This window comes from Balearica regulorum, chromosome 8 (genome assembly GCF_011004875.1).
Source record: "Balearica regulorum gibbericeps isolate bBalReg1 chromosome 8, bBalReg1.pri, whole genome shotgun sequence".
Classification (NCBI taxonomy): Eukaryota; Metazoa; Chordata; class Aves; order Gruiformes; family Gruidae; genus Balearica; species Balearica regulorum.
In genome coordinates, this window is record NC_046191.1 from 9,604,425 (window position 1) to 9,624,559 (window position 20,135).

Below are 20,135 nucleotides of genomic sequence, written 5' to 3' on the forward strand. Positions count from 1 at the left end.
CTGAAGAGCCCTGAAAAACCAAATCTGAGCTTGTACCTGCTACTGACCAGCTGTTCTCCCACTAACAGAAGACAAAATGAAAAATACCCTTTGGACAAAGAATTGCAATGCTTTAATAAACCAACCCCAAAAACCAAACCTTCTGGCCCCAGTTTTCACTTATTGCCCTGCTTTGCCCTTTGATCAGTATCTTACTTGGGTGTCATGGCAATATAATAGGTGATGGTTTAGTGTCAGAACAGAAAAAAAATTTATTCTTTGTCAAAGGAAACAAAGCATTTGGAAGGGAAATAGAAAAACTTGAACTTTTCCATATGTTTGCAAGCTTGTGAGGGCTGGCCTTAAAAAAATCCCAATGTTGAAGGGGTTTTAAATGGGGCAGGAGTATCATTAGGTAGTTAAGATTTACCCTCCCCACTGAAAACCAAACCTTTATTTGCATACGCTGTGGGCTTGTCATCCTTATTCAATTAATGAACAGGTCCCTGTAATCTGGTCCTAAATATACACTGCATAGTTGGGTGAAGCTTGCAGAAAGGGGGACGGGATCATTGTTCTGACTGTGTTTTGTTAAGACTTCTTTAATCAAAACATTCATTCAGATAGAGAGGCCGGCTGCATATTTTTGGCATCACTACCAAGGGGAGTGGGGCTGGGGTTGGGGTGGGGAGGGGGGCCTTGGTGGAGGGGTTGGTGTGTTTGTACTTCTTTTTTTTCCCTAAGTGCTTGGAAAGCAACTATTTAACTGGTGTGGAAAAACAAACAGAAAACATACATGAAGTCATGACTTCTCAGGGATTTATTGAAAGTCTTTTTTTTTCTAACAGGGATTGAAAGTATCACACACCCCCAAGCTGTTTCTGAGATACCTGGCCCATCCCTGTGGCCTTTCTCCTTTTTTTATTTCCCTTTTATTTTTTTTTTTTTTTAAACATGCTTTTCCTTCAGCCCAAATGTATGCGAGGAGAAGGTAAAACCAAACAGGGCACATGACTGCCGTTTGGCTGGTTGCCACCTGGGAGAACAGTGATTGCAGGATGGGTCTTGGGGGTCCCAGGAAGGGTCTCCACCACGCAGGTGTAGCAGGGGCTAAAGCGCAGGAGTGTGTCTGGGCGCTCCAGGGGCTGCAGCTCGCCTTGCCTACAAGCAAGTTTGCACTCAGGCCAGCAATGACTCCTATAGCTTTTGTGCCACCTGCAGAGCTGTTTTTTGAAAGTATCATGCGCTATCCGTAGAGACTTCACTAGCTTTCAGCCTGTTTTCCCCCTCCACATCTTCTCCTGTTTGTAATTTTCCTCTGCTTACAAATTTAGATGCTCCAGTGGCTCATGGAGCTGAGCTAGCCAATTTGAAGCCCAGTTTCAAAGACCTCCATTTTCACACTCAAGTTGCCGCGCCATGCTGAGAGGTACCCAAGCTAGATTTCAGTAAGGTAGACCAATTACAGAAAGCTTGCTGGCATGAACTGCAATGTATCTGCAACGTTTATGGACACTGAGCAGTAATGTGAGTGTGCCGGGATTAACTCACAGCAGAAGTGGCTCCCCAGAGCTGGTCCCAAGAAATGTGCTTGCTCTTACACCGGCTTTCCTTGTGCTCTTGGACTGTCTTTCCTCCCTCGCTTCCCTTCAAGCAAAAAGCATTTTTGCTTTTTTTAAATTTTTTCCCCCTCCAACCTGATCCAGATATTTTCTGTGGGTTCCTGATGCCCTACAATATTGGGTTTGTGAGAGGAGACTCTTCCTCCTCTTCATTGCTGTTTCCAGGGAAAAGGGTACAGGCAGGCTGCCGGGGTCACCAGCCTTGTGCCTCTTCCCTCTGAGGCAGCAGATGGAGGAAACACATTGAAAAGAGCAGTTGGGCTTGCTGGCATGGGGGTGTGAGCCATGCCAGCCTCAGCTGCTGTCCCAGGAGCCTGAACACACACCTCCACACACCACACCCCCACACACACAGGATGGGAACAGGGGCTTTATCAGTGCAGCAGAGCCCGGCGAAAGGCATCGTCAGCCTTTAGCTCAGAGAGGATTAGATGTGCCTAAGCGGAGCCGAAATGCTGGAAGCTGCAGCAACGCATCCCAGGTGCAGTGAAGTGGAGCCAGGAAACAGTTTAGGGTTCATAAGCCCTTCTCCATTAGGCTCCTGGTTTGCAAGACCACGCTTTCTACCAAGGGAGAGCTGGCTGTCCCTTTGCCTTGCAGTTTTTCAGGGCTGTTCCCTGCTTTTGGAGGTTTGGGACTCTACAGACTCCTGCTAAGCCAAGGGACGCGATGGAAAATCTGTTCCTGCTGTGGAAATGCTGAGTTGGTCCAAACCCCAACAGTGCTTCACAAAGGGCCCCATGGTGTGGGGACGGTGGGGAAGCATGGGTGGCAAGGCACCGTGGCTGGTGGGCAAGTGTGAGTGGGAGAAGTGCGACTGATTTTTGTTGTGCGTTCAAAACTTACAAGCCTCCAGGTGCAGTGAGAGTTGTACCTGGGGAACTGCTCCGCTTTCTGCAAAGGGGTGGGAACGAAACTGGATGAGCACAGATTGGGGAAATGTTTGAGCTTTCTGTAACTTCAAATCAGTCTGAGTCTGTATCCGAGTTTGGTGTCAGGGTATGCTTCTAATAAAACATTTTAGCAGCCCAAAATCCATCAAGTTGACATACCTATCCTGACCATGACCTCCAAAATGGGCTGGATGTGCCTGTAATATATTCTCAAGTCCCATCTTGGCTAGGTGTTTGCTCTGGGAAAAAGAAAGGAGTGATGGAACTGACTTATCCTGAAGATGAAATACTCCTTTTACAGTCCACTTAGGCTTGTAATATATTACTTTAAATGTTTGTGCTTAAAAGAAAGTAATAATGGGTTAATCACAACATGCTTGAATTGGACACCATTTTGCAGAGCTCCTTCCTGGTTTCCCTTTTCCATAACACGCTGGAAGCTCATCTTCTCAGCAGCTGTCAGCTTTGAGCTACATCAGATTAACCAGACACCCCCTCCTTGGTAATTGAAGGTCTCCATCAGGATGGAAACTCAGGAGCACTGGAGGAAAACCAGTCGAGTCGGCAGCAGTGTTCATCTCAGCAGCAGCCGCGTCCTTCTCGTGGAGATGCTCACTCTTGCAGCCCATTCACTTTGTGCTATTTGAATCCTTCGCATCAGAGCCTGCAGGCGGTGGATAGTGCTCTCCCAGATGCCAGAAGGGTCCATAAATCAGAGGGAAACAGGTGTCTTCCAAGTCCAGAGCAGTATATTTTGCAGCACTGCAGTAAAAAACACGGTGCCCTGTCAAGGCTGGTTAACGGGAGGGTATCCTCCCTTCATAAACAAATGATAACTCGAGCTCACATGTCAGCCTCTGACCCAAGAAGGGCTGGTGTGAATTTAGGTCCGTTCAGTTTGTCGGAGGAGCCAGCGGATTTCGGGATGCTGCTTTGGCTCCCTGCGTAAGCCGCGCTGTCAGCTCTTGAGATCCTTATCTTGCGTAGTGCTGTCAACTGCATAAAAGTTCCTGACCTGTGTGGTGCAGGGAGAATCCTTTGAAGCAGGATCCCTTGCTTGTCTTCTGGCCTCTGCCCATGTAAAGCTCATAAACTAGAAGACTAATAAAGAGAACCCCATCTTTATCATGTCTAAAAAAAAATGAATGCAGTCAGCATGATCTGGGAACAACTCCCGGCTAACAACTGGACATAAGGATTACTAGCATGGAGATTGAGCTTTTCTGTCAGGGAAAGATGGATGGGGTTTGTATTTAGATGCTGGACTGGAACTTGGAAAGCTGATGGCCACCTCTCTGCCTTGCCATAGACATGCCTTGTGGTCCTGGGTGTGCCTCCTCCTATTTTCTCTGTTTAGCTTATGAATGCTCTGGGGAGAGAGGGAGACATAAGGCGTTATTGTTAAGAGATTCCCCTGCAAGGATTAGTGATGATGCTGTACTTGCGACACTCTGGAGTTTGAATGTTGCACAGATGGTGAGGCTGGAAAGCCATTAGTTATCTGCTGATTAGGAGACGAGGGAAGAGAGGAATCTCAGAAGCCAAGAGGGTTGACCAAGACATAGGAACAGAATGGCAGGCAAGCTTTTTTGGAATTGCTGTATTTTCCATGGCAGGGGCTGGCTTCCCATTTCCCTATCTCAGCTTCTTCTTCTCCATCTGCAGACAGACTTACAGATGAAGACCACCTCTGCCTGCATGCAGGCAAGAAAGGCCACACAGCCCTTTATTCTGATGTTGGTAGTATTGGGTTTTTATTGACCTAATCTTACAATTTGAATGCACATTCCAGAAATAGGTTAGCATCACTGGAACAGAACGAGGCTAAAAAAGGTTATCAGGAGATTGGGAAATGTAGTGTATAGGAGTAGGAACGATAACACTGTTCCTCCACATCTGATTGTGATTTGATGCTGGACTGAATCTAGAGAAGTTCCACTGTAGCCAATAGATCCAAAGCAGGAAAGAAAAAATGTTAACCAAACTTGGTGGTGCTTATATGTGTCCCAAAAAATTTATTTGCAGATAGATATTCACAACTTTGGCATTGTGCCTCTGCCCAGAAAATTTGTCCAAATATTAAAAAAGAGTAAATAAGAAAATGTACTTAAATGTAGTCCAGTGTTTATGAATTTTCAGCTGAACTTTGGCAGTAAGCCCTAAATGTGATAAAAGACTCTGCACCAATATATTTTGCTTTTCTTTTTTTTTTTTCCATTTCTTTGTCTGTATAGACAAAGCTGACAGCATAGCATAGATCTTGAGATATGACTGATGCATTTTTCTAAGCTAGAGTATGTTGTTAGCTCTTATGCTAATGCTTGCAGCAGAATCCCAACCTTCTTCCACAAAGTATTTGTGGGAAGAGAGGTTACCGCTGAGCATTGTCTTGGACTTTGGATCTTCCTTTGGGTCCTTCAACAGCTAGATTCAGCCAGTGCCTTGTGTGTAACATCTGTTCTCAAGTCGGAAAGTCTTGCTGTCCCCATTTTACAGATGGATTTTTGAGAGACAGGAGGAATAAAGCCAAATGCTTCAAAGATACTTAGGGGAGGTTAAGTGCTGAGTTCCCTTTGAAGGTCTAAACCCAAATGACAAGCTTGTGATCATGCAAGAGATTTGTATTGCCTATGGGAACAGAACCATTTTTTCAGGGTAGTGTCGTAACCACTCCACAATCCTTCCTCTTTCTTCTTCCTAAAGCTCCCACTGACTTCAAAGGTGAAGAATTATGGCCCACATCCCACAGCACTGTGAGCTCGGACGTGTGTGCAGAGCTTTACCCACACATATATTCCATCACGGATACTGACTCAAGTAAAATTACACAGGCAGTGTGGAGGGGAAGACATTTCTGCAAGATTGGGACTTCTTTTTTTTTTTTTTTTTCTTTCTCATATTCTCTTCCTTTAACCTCAAAAGCTTACCTAAGAAACGCAGAGTGTACCTAATGACTGACTTTGAGGTCCATCTGTACTGTCCGTAGGAGAGCCATAACCCAAGTAAATAGGAATCGAAAAAAGAAAGAGTTCTAGCTGATTCAGTGAAACAAAATATTATTTCTTTTGAACACATCTGAATGAACTATATGATTGAGTTTCCATGGGAAATATGTAGTGTGTGTATTTATATACATATGTATATGAGTTGGTTGGATTCTCAGAAAACTGCACAGCTTGCAGAGACTGGACAGAAAGAATCTATCTTTTTTCCTGTGTGTCCACTACAAAGTGAGCACGTCCCGGGTGATGAGTAGCACTGTGTTTTTATGCTGATCCAACTGCTACTCTCCTAGATGAACAGCAAAATTAGAAGTTAGGATTTTCAACAGTCACATCATCCACCACAGCATATATTTAAATACTAGTAGCAGTATTCAGCTATTATATCAGTCCCTCACCCATTGGCACAGCAAATGTCTCATCCATTCACTCTCAGTTCAAAACAACAAATACCTATCATTAAAATGTTAAAATTAATTTTTACACTGGATGGAAACAAAAATATTTGATGAAGTGGAAGAAGGAAGGTGCATCCCTCTGATGCATTCTTCACCCCATCCTTTTGAAACAACAGATTTTCTTTTTTCAAAAAAAAACCCTTAAATCCTGGCTGCAGTTAACAGCTTCCTAATTGCATGTGACTGTTTCTTGACTTCCTGATCCCTGTCTGGTGGTTAGGAATCCAAAGGGTTTCTTAAATCAACAGGAGCAGCTGCCTCCTTGAAGCTAGGCATGGTGTATGTCACCAACCGTGGAAAGGAGCTGCGATACAGGGAGGAGCGGAGGTGATTAATGGGGCCAGTGTCGTAGCTCAGAGCGTGGTTGCACTACTGTGTACGGGCATACTTACTTCAAACATTTATCTTCTGTCCTCTGCCACACACATGCAGAAACATACGTGCATGTTTTATTTTTGCTAGTGATGGAGCAGTCATTAGAAATACAGGAATGCACAAGGTGCAGCAGGACCTGTAGCTGATGATGTACCTCTAGAGGTGATGCTTTCCTGTGCCTTGTTCTCTGGACAAGCATGAGAAATACTAACAAAACCCAGTCCTTGGTTTTAAATTTATCTGTCTGCCATTGGCAAACTCTTTCCCACAGAAGAGAAAGAGAGAAAGAGACAGGAGGGGGAAGCAAGAAATTGCTCCATTTTGTTGACTGTATTTTAGGTTAGATAAGGAGGAGGAACAAACTGGGTTGAATGTGGACGTAGGGTTGCAAATGAAGGAGTTGTACAAGCTGAAGGAAGGTGCATGTCTTCTTGGCAAAGATCCTCTTGCTCAAGGTCTGAACACGACTTCTGTCCTTGGGCTGTCTAGACCTCAAGAAAGCGTCAGAGCTTTCCCCTGGGTGGCATGGGATGCACAAAGCCATTCGATCCCCCAGCACCGCTGCTTGTGCTTCCTGTAAGAGCAGGTTGTCCTCACAGGCAATGCCGTACCTTCCTTTCCCCAGAGTATCACAAGTGATTTGAGACCGGGGCCCGTCGGTTCCCAGCCTTCACTTCCCTTCAGCCAAAAGCGGGGACAAAGAGACTTCTCTTATGTGGGTGTTGAGCCTTCAGATGTTCCCAAAAGTTTTCACCTTCCATTTCAGTCTCTGAAGACTCACCTGACTCCTGGCTCAGCTACATCCACCCATTGAACACAGACCCTTGGTACAGAGGAGACACAAAGGCTTGTGATATCTGCATGGACCAACTGATTTACAGCTTTGCGCTGCAGAGGTTATTGCAAGTGTAAAATAGCTACTCATTCCTCAGACTTTATTCCTACAATAAAAATCTCTCCCTGCCTTTCACCAGGAACCAAAGGCACTACATCCTTTGCTGCTGTAGCCAGCAGCATTTTACCCCTCCAATGCCGGCAGGCAGCTTCTGCGTCCCTTTGAGACAAACGCACATTCTTGCCAGACATTGAGACAGCTTCCTTGTGGATTAACAGGAAACTGGTGTCTCCGATAGGTCTGGCTTAATGGGACTTATTATTTGTTGAGTGCTGGCAAAGGGCTAAACTGAGAACAAGGTGTGAAGTACTTGCATGCTCTGAGGAGTTCACAAGATACGCTGGCGAAGCCAAGCCGTGCTGGAAAGCCCGGAGGAAGGAATGACTCAGGGTAATGCAAGTGAACCCTTAAGCAGGGGCATGCTGTGAGAAGTACTGTGATTTGGCAAAGCAGATTGGGAAGACGTAATGCTTGGAATATCAAAGGTCCACCTGGTCCACATGGACCAACAGGCTCGGGCAGGTCACTGTTGGCAGCAGTATTAACTCCAGCCACATGGGATTCCCCAGCTCGGGAGATGTGGTGCCCATTTCTGTCTCACCCAGCTGGGTACAGCCTTTGGTGGGAATCCAGAGCAAGGCCTAGACTTGTCCTTCTGCATAATGCATGCTGAGAAATCTCTGCTACTCTGTCCCCCACACATTAGGAGAGCTGTAGCTCTCTGTGATAAAAATGCTTTAAGGAGAGCCACTGGGAAGAAGGAAATTAGTTCTTTCCCTAAGACTTGCTGAAAGCTTTTGGAGAGGCAATATGAGTGAAGAGAGTGGGAAGAGACAGAAATTGTTGTCAAAATCATGTGGCCAAGTGGGAGGGTAAGTGGTGGGCTGAAAAACAGAGCCTAATGGCAAGTTCATTAGAAAATGAGTAGAGGAATTTGGTATAGTAGTAAACCAGAGAAAGAATTAACCAAAGTAACAGAGTCTTTGCATCAAGTATTTCAGCACAGTGAGCAAGGGATGTTCCCCTCCTGGGCTGTGCATGCAATATCATTACCACCAACTCAGATTAACACTGGAAATCCTGGCAGCTTTACATGTACCTGGGGAGTCAGAAATCTGAATCTGGGTTTTGCAGCTTAAGCTGCTTTCCAGTGGTGAGGCACAGAAAATTGCTGGAAGGTGCCTGGGTCCTTTTAAGGTCCTGTTAACAGGCATCAAACACTGCCCACCTTCAGCGCTTCCCACAGCAGGTCCCATAGACTCCCAAACTCTCATAGTAGACCTTGGACCCTCACCATGTCAAAACAAGTTGCCTGTCCTAATAATCAGAGGCTTCTGACTTGTCGGTCCTTTATAGCTTAGGTATTGACTCATTCCTGGTTCTGCTGCCCTAACTAGAACAGTCCTTGGGGTTTCCACCTTCCTTCTGTGCCTATGAATGTCTCTTCTTACAGAAACAGGGACTGAAGGAGCAGGTCTTGTAGAATTCCCTTCCTCTGCCCAGAAATATCAGCGACGTTCCAGGGATTTGTGTGTTGCAGTGCCTGGTCTTCTCTAGTGAGATATAATAGCCTCTAAAGCCACAAGAAAGATGAGGGGGTTTACCCTGTTCAAATCATCCTATGTCTGGATTTGGTAACATTTCCCACTTTCTTTAATTGTTTGGGTTATTAAAAAGGAGCATGTACAACCCAGATCTTGCAGTTCTTATTCAAGCTCATAGTGACCTCAGCTGAGAACAGATTACAGGACTTGTTCTAGTATTAAAAATAGCCCATGAACTGTGTTGAACAAGCAGAGAATAAGGTGTTTAGTAACTCACCCAAATGTAACACCCAAAACTACATTCTGCTGAAGGAACAGAGAAAAGTTAAAATGAACTTGTTTCATTTAGTAAAATACTAGTTTCACTTGTAAAAAAAAAAAAAAGAAAAAAAAAGCATGTTGGCTGGTGATTTGTTTTTTCTTTATAGATTTCCCAGCAACCTCACAAGCTCTCATCCTGTAGTGTAGTGTGGGTTTTGGATTTGGTTGGTGGTGTTGGTTGTTGGGGGTTTTTTTTGTATTAGTGATTCTCAGGTGGTTTAAATAAGGCTAGATTTGGACATCCAATGTTCGGGGATTACTTAATGACTGTCACCTGAACTACAGTCTCTCTCTCCATTTCAGGTCCCTAACTTCATCAACACAACACTACCACCTCATGAGCAGGTGACGGCTCAGGAGATAGACAGCTACTTCAGACAGGAGCTCATCTACAAGAGGAATGAGAGGATGGGGAAGAGAGTGATGGCGCTTTTAAGGGAGAACACAGACAAGAGCTTCTTCTTTGCATTTGGAGCAGGTATAGCATGAATTTCTCTGCTTTACTTGGTTATTGTGATTGGAAGTAAAGTGGTTTGAGTGCTTCAGTATTTTGTCTCTGGTCCTGCAATAAGATTCCTTAGGGCACTTACTTTTGAAGCAGAAAAGCTTTTGCTTCTAAACCTGCTTCTGAGATGCAGTGAGTTGGTGTAGGAGATGGGTCTGGGTCCAGCTAAGCTGTGAACAGGCTGTACTCCTTTGTTTTCCATCCAATTGTAAAAAGGTAAAGGTATTAATGCTTTTCACGCTGATGTGTTTGTTCCTTTCACAGCCTAACCTGTGGGCTTCTTGGGTTACGTTCACACCGTGGTTGTGTTTGTGGCTGAAGGGCAGGAGATGTTTGAAGTGCCTTTGAATTTGCAAGCCTAGGGACTGATGGCAATGACTGTGGGACCGCAAACCTTGCTGTGGCATAGGCTCGGGGCACTGGCCTGGGGTTTCAGACTTTTTGGGGTTGCTACTTTGGCAGTGTGTCTGTCCAGACTGGCTGATTTTGGACCCTGCACGAGTGCATAAGTTATGTGTGTAGCTGAATACCAGCACTTTAAATCATTAAGTAAATATCTAGTGCATCCCTCTGCCTGTTTAAATTCTCTCTGTGAAATCTGCAGAACAAAGATGTCTATAGTAATTCTGTGAGTCTGTGACAGTATGTGCTACTCTCCTTTCTCTCTCTTCTTCAATTTTTTTTTTTCCTTCCCAATGGAATTCACATTTCTGTGTGATAAGTGTATAAATAATATCTGTTCAGGCCCCAGTTCAGCAGAATCCTGATCACCAGCTTAAGCGGCTCTTCAAGCTCCCTCAACTTCAAGGCAGCCTGAGGTTGTCGTGCCGAGAAACAATCCGCTCCTCCTGCTCCCTGTCCTTGACAATTTCTCATATTTGACAGAACTTTGCTTCTCATCCCACAGCTCTGCCTCTGAACTTTGGCAACAACTCACCTTTTGCTACTCACTTTGGTGGGAATTTTGATTAAAGACTGTGGGACTTAGCAGAGATACATGCATTTTGATGTATTTATTTTTTGAGTGTATCCAGACTGAATTTTCCCAAGCTTATTTAATCTCAAGCTTGCCTGATGTTTCTGTCCAAGGATCTTTGCTTAACTGTTTTTGCAGTAGGAAAATATATCATGGTGGCTCATAATTGGACAGAGATTCATAAAAAACCAGCTTGTCTAACTCATGGAGTGGGGTTTACTAGAGATTATTGAGCATGCTGATTTTGATGTAGTCTCCAGTTTTGGAAGTCTCCTAATATACTGGATATACTCCAGTTAATATACTGGATATACTCCAGTATATACTGGAGCTGGGAGGATAAACTGGGCACCACTGCCCACTTGCCCTGCTCTGTGTGCACTCTTCCTGGGCATCTGTTACAGACCACAGCTTGAGATAGGATCTTGGACTAGATGGGTCCTGGATCCAATCCACTGCAGCTGTCATGTGTGCTAATAACAGAAATGAAATTAATGTAATGTGTACTAATTGCATATTGCTTGCCATGGAAAGTTGTGTCTAAGTTGTGCGAGGTTTGAGCTTTCACTCTTCATCTCTGTCGGAGAGCATTTACCTGAAACTTTGGGGCAGCATCACTTGAGAAAGTTGGCTCCTAAAGAGCGAGTCCCATTTTGTCCTTTAATCTCTGGTTTTGGCAATGTTGAAAACAGCCTTTGTCGCTGGGTTATTTCTTTCTCCCAGCACCAACTGCAATGAGACAGAGCAGATACATGAAGCAGGATTTATTGAAAGCTGGGGTGCAGGAGACGTCAAGGCAAGCTTTCTGTTTTGGGTGCTTTGTTCCAATGTCCTTTTTGGCCTTTCTCACTAAAGCAGGCCATCCCTGCAGGCCATCCCCACTTTAAGTACAATTAATTCCTCCACTCTTCTCTGGGGTGTTTTTTTCTTTGTGCAGTAAGCACTGAGAAAATTATTAATTTTTCAATGCCAAAACTTTTATGTGGCCAAAGTACAAGCAAGTTCATTTTCTTTTATGCTTCAAATGCAGTTTTTCTCCTAAAGGTTTTTGTTGGTTTGTGGGGTTTTTTCACGCACTGAATTGTAAGAGTGGCTTTTTTGATACATTTTTGTATTTTGCATTCTTATATCTATTTCTTGAATTTTAAGGAGGATTTTTTGGTATGTGCTTGGGTCATGAAATCAAACTGTTTTCTAAAACCTTGAGGGTTTGGGTTTGCTTTTTATAAAATTGAAGGGTGTTTTTGATGAAAGTTGAGGCTTTTACATATTCCCATGAATTCTGAAGTGCAAAATTTTAGGAATGCACCTTTGGTTAGGACAGGCATGATGGAGTCTGCAGGAGTGCATTTACTCTTAGAACAGTGCAAAAGTTATTTCACTTCATTTAAGACTGACATGATGGAGGGTAAATAATTTGGAAAAAAAATATTCTGGATAATGTACTCCAGAAAGTATTGTTCTTATGCTAAGCATGATCTCTCTTCTAAGCAATTTATTTAGAGGATATTTGAACTAATGAATGAATAATAATTTGATTATATATATGTAGATTATGAATTGGTTTCCAAATTTCATAATCTCCATCATGGTTTCTGGGAAGGGAAGAGGTGGATAAAAATGTGCTGGCAAATAAAATTAGGAAAATAAGCCTGTTATGAGAAAAGCACCCTGGAAAAGCTTCACCAAATGCAATGTTACAGACCTGGGCTGCAGTAGGGGGGGAGTCCCAAGCCCTGCACGATGATTTATTTGGACTCGGTGGCAGCCTGTAACTCACGGTTATAACAGGAGCCGAGGGGCTTCCATCCTGAAAACAGCCCTCCCGAGGCAGAGCCCACCTGATTCCTCTGGTGGCCTCACCATGGGGAGCCGTACCTTACGGAAACTGCTGTAGTTAGGTTTAACTGGTTCTTGCGCAGCTGCATGTAGCAATTGAAGCTCTGTTGGGACACCATCCTCAACTTGATTTAAGATCCCAGTGCTGTGGTTGGGTAGTTCAGTATTGCCTAACACTGAATTAGTATAACGAGCTTGACTAAGCCATGAGACACAATGCTGAAGTCTTTGCAAATTAGTCTGGTTTGGTTCAGCGTATCCTCCTCAATGACTGCGGCAGCAAGACATTTTATAGACTCCTCCAAGAATATGTACTGTTGCTTAGAACAACAAAAAACAAAACACCAAAAAAACCCACACCAACAGCCACACGGGGGTCACTGTGACCAAGCAGTGATTTACAGGATGAAAGCCATGTCTGGCTTCATCTGTAAAACAAAGTGATGATATCCTGGCTGCCTGGTGGTGCAGGAGCCAGCACTACTGAGCTTGCAGTTGGGAGCTGGAGGACGCCAGGGTCTGTCAGCAGAAAGTGCAGTTGGTAAGTGTTGTGGGTTTAGACCGGCAGAAATCCCTTCTGAGTGTCCCCAGAACAAAACAACTTCCTTTACAATCAGAAAAAAAACGTAGCTCATCCAGCGTAAGCTGAATTCCCACGTGAGTGGAGGGAGTGGAGATGGTAGGTGACATAGTGACTCCTCTCACCAGACCCAAACAACCTTCACCTAAAGATCTGCACCCTGGTCCTACCAGGTCTGGCCGGTCAGGTCACCACTGGCAACATCCCCACTGGTTTCAGATGGAAAAGCATCAAACCCAAGGGAAGATGCAAGAAATAAAAATTGTGTGGAAATTGGTGCAGAGTGCCACTTGGGTACAGCAGGAGTCACCCTGGGAAAAGAACTGCTGTTTTGCTGAAGAATACTCATTTCCCAGTGAAGCTGTGGTCATTGGGCTGATTGGAATATAGCAGGCAATGAATTTATTTGCCTGTTCATCTCTGTGTGTTTATGGTCTGGTTATTGGGTATTTTGTATATAGAATTTCTACCCTATTCATCCTAGCTTGCTTTTAAATGAAAGCAATCAAAATCTTCCAGCTGATTGATAGATTTTCAGTAGAAAACTGGACACTTGGGGAAATAGAATTTTTCTGTTTGCATCTGAAAAAGCAAGTCCACTTCTTGCAGATATCGATCAAAACCCCAGGTGTTTGGGTGTCGTTCTCCTCTGCAAACCCAGATTCCTGGTGAAACTGTTTTGCGATGTGCCATTTAGAACTAAGCTGCACAGACCTCGTGGGGTGTCATAGGAGAGGGTGTTCGGTCTGGTCCGTAACTGAGCACGAGGCTGTAAAACATCAAACAGGTCCTGGGGACGAAGGATTGGTTAATGGACAGGTATTTGATTATCCAAGCAAACTGAGATAAAACAGTTTTTAGATCCACAAAGTGAAGTAAACCGGTTTTATGCTGTTGAATAATCTTATGGTTTTTGTTCCAGTCAGAAGTATTAAAACAAAAAAAATTAAACAATTCTAAATGGAGCTCTTCAGTTTTGTGCCATTTTTAAAAATAAAAAGTATGCTTTTCAATAGATTTCCCCCTTCCCTGTCTTCCATAGTATTACTTACAATTTAAATGCATTGGAGCAGTTCAGACTTTTAATTTATTGCTTTATAAAACACGTGGAAGTGAAAATAACCATTTATTCTTTCTACTTTCATTTCTTTCCCCTCTCCAAGAAAAATACAGTCTTTGGATAAAATGGGACCAAGCTGTATACCCAGCTCTGTACAGTTCATTCTTCTCCTGCCAGGGTTTACCGTATTCAGACTTAATGTGAAAATCTCACTATACCGATATTCACAGTAACTGTACTCTAGTAATGAAACAGTATTTTTTGTTTGTGCAGTTAAATGATATTTTTCAGGTAATAGGCACGGTAATTTTTTTCCTTTGAATGAATAAAGGTAGCTAAATAGAGTACTTTCAATTAAAATTTGAGGAGTTGCTTGTTTTTTGTTTTGAAAATCTATCTTGGATTGCTAGGAAATATTGATCCATAATAACAGTGAAGCGCCTTAGACCTTATATATACAGGCAATTTATGAAGCTCCATTTACAGTCAGGAGAGAGAGAGATACAGCCAAGAGCACATGGGCTGTTAAAAAGAGTTAATATTTTGGCAACTAAGACTATACACATGAAGTCAATGTTTAAGAAAAAAATCACTCTGGTTTATTTCATTTTTATGGGCAAATAATTTTCGAGTAACACTTATGATAACAGATGGATAAATTTATGTCTGCAGTTAATTTGAACGATAATTTCCTTAGGATGTTTTACTTACTTGCATTTCTTTCTTTCTTTCTCTTCTGAGAGCTGTCAGTTTTGTAACTGAGAGCTGGATTTACTGCTTCAGAAATTCGGATGCTGCTCTAGTTCACAATGTTTATTAGCAGCCAAATCAGTAGGCTTTAAGACAGTTTGGTTATTAAAAAAAAATAAATATATCATGCAGAATATTCTTTTAGTGCTGAGAGAAAGCTGAAACACAAGTACCATACCAACTCCCACAACAAGAGGGGAATCAAACTGTCCCTACCCCACAGTCCTGCGGTGGAGGAAAGCATGTGTTTTCCCACCCCACCAGGTCCAGGCAGCCCCCTGCATCTGCGGAGTCAGAGAAGACCTGAGCTGGTGTCAGAAGCCAGAGTGGACTGGTGACCACAGCTCCTGATGAAGACAGTGCGTGTTAACAGGGATGGATGCGTGGGAAAGTTGGATCTCTTTTGCTCAGCTGGCGGCTTAGGTGGCAGAGATAAGGTACCTAATTGTTGATGGATTTGGTTTAAATTTCTGAAATGTTCCACAAGAAAAAAGACCCAGGCTCTGTTGTAGATGTCTGCATGCTCCCATGAAAGCAAAGGAATTAGTCCTGAAGTAGGAACAGCAGAAGTAGGTTTTCATCATTTCTACGCTCGGAACAGGTGAATTCCCTCTCCATCCTGCAGAGTTTTCTCAGCCAGCATTGGGCAGGCAGCATCATCAGTAATGATTCTGATCATCATAAATTAGACTGTTAACAGTAACGTTACATATTGTTTCCAAAGTCTTGCAAATGTTATCTTGTGGTTCTTCATGGTGGGACTCTGACGTGGGTTGCAAGTCTTGTGGCTGTGTTTTCACTAGGGAAAGAGAAATTTCCAGCTCTTCTATAGGCTGGGGCTGGTTTGAGAGCACAGCGAGAATATAAAATCTCCTCTTTCTAGTCCTCAGCTCCAGCTCTTCCCTTTTCTCTACAAAGGTTTCCCTAGGAGAATTTCAGCACACAACATTTTAGATACTAGAGATACCAAAGATAGGAACAGGCTCACCCTTCACCTTCTGGAGGAGTAGGGAGTGACAGACATCTCCAAGGTGGCTCAGGTCTTGCATGGTCTTGATCACCTCTGAGATGTTCTTGTTCTCCAAAAACTAAAGTGCCTGGGGAGATAGCCATGGATGAAGTGTGTTCAAGACAGCTACATCACATGGGTAAAAAGGTGACTGCAACTGAGATGGAAGATGATTGCTCTTGAATTTGAGTGGGAGGAAAGGTGGGGGAGGTGGAGGTGGGGTATTTTTTTGTTACTGGAAACTGTATTTCTGCTCAATAGTTTGGGGAAGGAAAGGAAGTGATGGATACTATACACAGCTTAAACACAAGTAATTAAAATCCAGAGAGTCTTTGTGAAAGCCATTAGCACCTGCCACCAGATCTGGCACTCAGGTTCACATATGTTACTTGAAAGTTGTTTTTTTTTTTCAAAAGGGAAATGCCTTGAGGCCGCCATCCAACTGCACACTGAGGACTTGGGATTTACAGATGTTGAATATGCAAATAGCTGGTTTGCACTCCCCGCTGATGCAATGTTGCGAGCAAATGGGGCACAAGGTTCCCAGCAGTCCAACAGTGGGTGTCACTAACTTGACCTGGCGTTGGAAGTCCAGTCCTCTGTCTTAAAGAATTGTATAGCGCTCCCATTTTCATTCTTTGTCTTGAATCCTCTGTAGAACATAAAAGAAAAAAAAAAGGCGGGGGGGGGGGAGAGGAAGGAGAGAAAAGAAAACACTTGCATGCTGGAATATAAAGAGTCTTTATCCCCTGAGTCAGGCGTCCTGGTCCAACGCTGATTAGTGGTGCTACTGACATCACTAGCACAGTTCATCAACCGGTTGTCTCAGTGGAGCAAGAAGTTGGCGACCAGGAGATTGAACTTGGCGAGCCTACAAAAGAGAAGAAAAGGGTGAATTAACAGTTTGCAGATGCTAGAATTCCCTCTACTCATGTTTATTTGGGCATCCAGATGCTTATGGTGAGGTCAGCCTGTTTTTGTGTGTAGACTTATTTTACTATTAGTTTTTAAGGCAAAGTATCACTTTGCTTTTAAAAATATACTTGAATGCTAATTTTGACCAAAGCCATGTAGTTGATTCATTTAAAAGTTTGCATTAAACAGGCAATGCCTGATTCTCTTTTCAGACACTCCACTGTAAATCAGGAGATACTCCACTGGGGAAAAGCTTATTCCAAGTGCAAATCCAGGCTGTAGCCTTTTAAAATAAAAATAAAATTAAAAAAAAGGGGAACTTTTTTTTTATGTACATTGATCTTGTATCATATGGAGGTTTGGAAGGCTCAGAATATTTGCTTTTCACCTGAAGCTTAAATCTGCAAAGAGAGAGTGCCTGAGTTAGCAAGGCCAAAATAAACCTGCCTGCACTACGCTATTGTGAAAAGGGAGCTACCATTCTGAAGGCTGACTCCTGTAATTCTGATTTAAGAAAACCTGTTGTATAACAAGATATTAATCGTAGAAACACAGTCTAGTATATGCAATGGTGAGAGCTACCTTGAGGCTGCTGTCACCGGTACCAACCAAGGAAGGCAAGCGACATAGCAAGTGAAAGAACAGATTCATGTAACTGGCTTTGCACTTTGCTTTTTCTCCTGGTGTGTCACCACCTAAACTGCTGAGGGAAGCTGGACAAGCCCCGTACTCTCTTTGGTCTGGTGGAGAATTCATCATGCTCAGCGGGAAGTCCTGCCTGACCACTTCTCACCATTGCTTTTATCGTTGCTCCACTCCAGTAGGGTACATCCCCAAATCCTAGCTGCAGGTATTCAAGTAAATATTAAAGGCAAATAAAATGGGCCTTGCAAACCACAGTGTATACGTTTACCATCTCTGGTGTAATTCTTCCCGTGATGAATGGAGAAAGTTGCCTGTATGCAGTAGGATTTTGGTTTAAAGAAATGCATACATTAATGTCAGCTCCCCTGGGTCCCTGACATTTTCATGTTGTATTTATTATTATGCCCGTGCCAAGTTCTACTGTATAAGTCTAACTCTGCCTGCCTGTTCTCAAAGAAAAGAAAACTACATTGGCCCCTTCTGTCCTATAATATAGAGATTTTGGCTATGCCATTGCTGTATTTCTCTTCAACATTTGAGATGTAAAAATGTAGACATAATTCAGGAAATTTTCTCTTTTCAGAACTGCAAAGAATCATGAGAGATTTACGCCCAGGCTTAAGCACTCTACTGAGTAGGAATGAGCTTAAACATGGGATGAAATACTCTTTCACCCCCCCACACAGGCAAGAGCTTGCTGTGGATCTGCAGGCCACCCTGCAAGCTCTCAGGAGACCAGGCAGAGGTCCCATATAACTCTAGATTTCATAACGAGGGTGTTGAAATCAATATATGGATGCCAGACAATTCATCACTTTCTATCCCAAAACTGTCTCATCAGAAAATTCCCAACCAGCTTTAATAGTGCTATTGGGAAGACTTTAAAAGGACAATATGGAGAACCCCAAGACTGGCAATGTTCCTCTAACACTGAGGTTTCTGTGGGATGCTTATGTGAAAAGGCAAACAGGATACAGTTTGCAAAGGATCCAAGGATCTTGTCTCAGCTGGGATACTTTTGCATGCTACCCGCAGTGATTAAGATGTCTCCACACCCAAGTGTACTTCCAGTCACCCTGCTGTGTGCCATTGTCCCAGAGGAAAAGGAAATTTGGCTACTCCATTTGCTTATACTCGGAGCCCAATACGCGAGCACAAATTCTTCAGTAGTGTTTCACATTAATGCAAGTTGACGAGGTTGACATGGGTTCGTGTTCCTTTCTGCTGCCCCTCTTGCCTGGGTCCTTACCTCCAGTGGAGGAGCAGGGGTGTCCCAAGGCATGCTGGACCACAACAGCTGTATCCCCTGCAGCTTCTCTGTTAGAGCCTCAGGATATTAGAGCAGGACCTGAGAAGGGAATTCAGTAGAGCAAGGAACCAGTTTGTACTGGTTGTGGTGTTGGTCTCCTACAGGTTCAAGGCATTTCTGACCTGGTTTAGGGCCAAGTTGCAGGAGGACAGTGTACGGAGAAGAACCAGGGATCTTCTCTGTGGATTGGAAAGACAGGGCATGACTGCTGGCCAGAGTTAGTTGTTTTGCAAAAGTAGATGTGAAACTGAAAGCCTTAAAAAGCCTGGCTGTAAATTATGTGGATTTCTTGAGGATTTTTACTGGTATGGAAACTGGGACTGGAAATCTCATTAAACTGGGCGTTCTTGTGAGAGTTCCAGGTTTTCTTGGTCATGGTTATGCCAGGAATACCATCAGAGCAAACTTGCTGAGAAAGGATTTATGGATTTGGGAACAGATCCTATTCTCACTGAATTAACGGTAGTTCTGCAACTGACATCAAGGTGACTGGCGTGTGCACCTGGATGAGACAACATTTATTTGTCATTCCAGTTCCTAAATCCAGGCTGCTACTTTCACATTACTGGAAAACATCAATACCCTCTTTATAAACCTATTAAATCCCAGTTCCATTGTTATTTTCTCTACTAGATCAGAAGAGACGTGTCAAGGAAAAGAAAATGTGTGCACAATGTACCTCTGCCCAAAAAAAATATTTAAATATCAAAAAGGTAAAGTGAAGATAGAATTACTTAGAGAGGCAGAAGGGAAATAATTAGAGCTCCAGCCAGCAAGAAGAGATGTCGTAAACTTCAGTTATTCACCTCTTGTAGACTTTCAAAACACAAACTTTGCCACTGTTCAGCCATTTTATAGAGGCCCGTAGAAAGCAGCAGAGGTCTGTTGGACAAAATTGCTCCGGTGGCAAATAAAACTGGGCTCAAACCCAAGTCCAATAGCTAAGCTGCCACCTGAAACTGCAAAAAGTTTGGGTTCATGCTTGAGTCTCTGCTCCCTTCTGGCTCTGTGCAATAGACCTAATGAAACCCTGAGTCTGGACTTGACTAATGGGGAGTGAGAAGCAACTCCAATCTGTGAAAATGTTGCTGTTTCAAATTGGTTTTAAAAAAGTTTAGTAACAAAATTTGAGATTATGGGAATTCTTGGCAAAAATGGAGAACACTGGTACTGGAGTGCTGCTTTTGGTAGAAGCTCCAAAGCTGTGGCTGCTGGAAGCCCACAGGTGACTGGCTTGGAGGTAGCCCCAGAGGTCTAGGTCTTGGTAGACCAGTTTGCTAAAGAGTTCTGAACTGAAACATGGCAAAACATGATTTCAGAACTACCAGGCTTTATGCCTATCAACTTCCAGGCAGGCAGTGGGAAAGAGGAGGCAGATGAATCTGTCTTGGAACTTCTGTTTTTCAAGAGATATTCAATGAGACCTACTCAGTGCTTTGATTTAGATAAAGTGTTATT

At 43.4% G+C, this 20,135-nt stretch overlaps 1 protein-coding gene across 2 annotated transcripts in view; it reads left to right on the plus strand.

The window, feature by feature from the left end:
- Positions 1-20,135, plus strand: part of TRABD2B (TraB domain containing 2B) — a 293,392-nt gene that overhangs the window by 168,354 nt on the left and 104,903 nt on the right. For both annotated transcript variants that reach the window (XM_075759455.1, XM_075759456.1), the window contains exon 4: positions 9,393-9,567. In XM_075759455.1, coding sequence (XP_075615570.1) covers positions 9,393-9,567 — 175 coding nt within the window. The remainder of the gene's footprint in view (positions 1-9,392; positions 9,568-20,135) is intronic.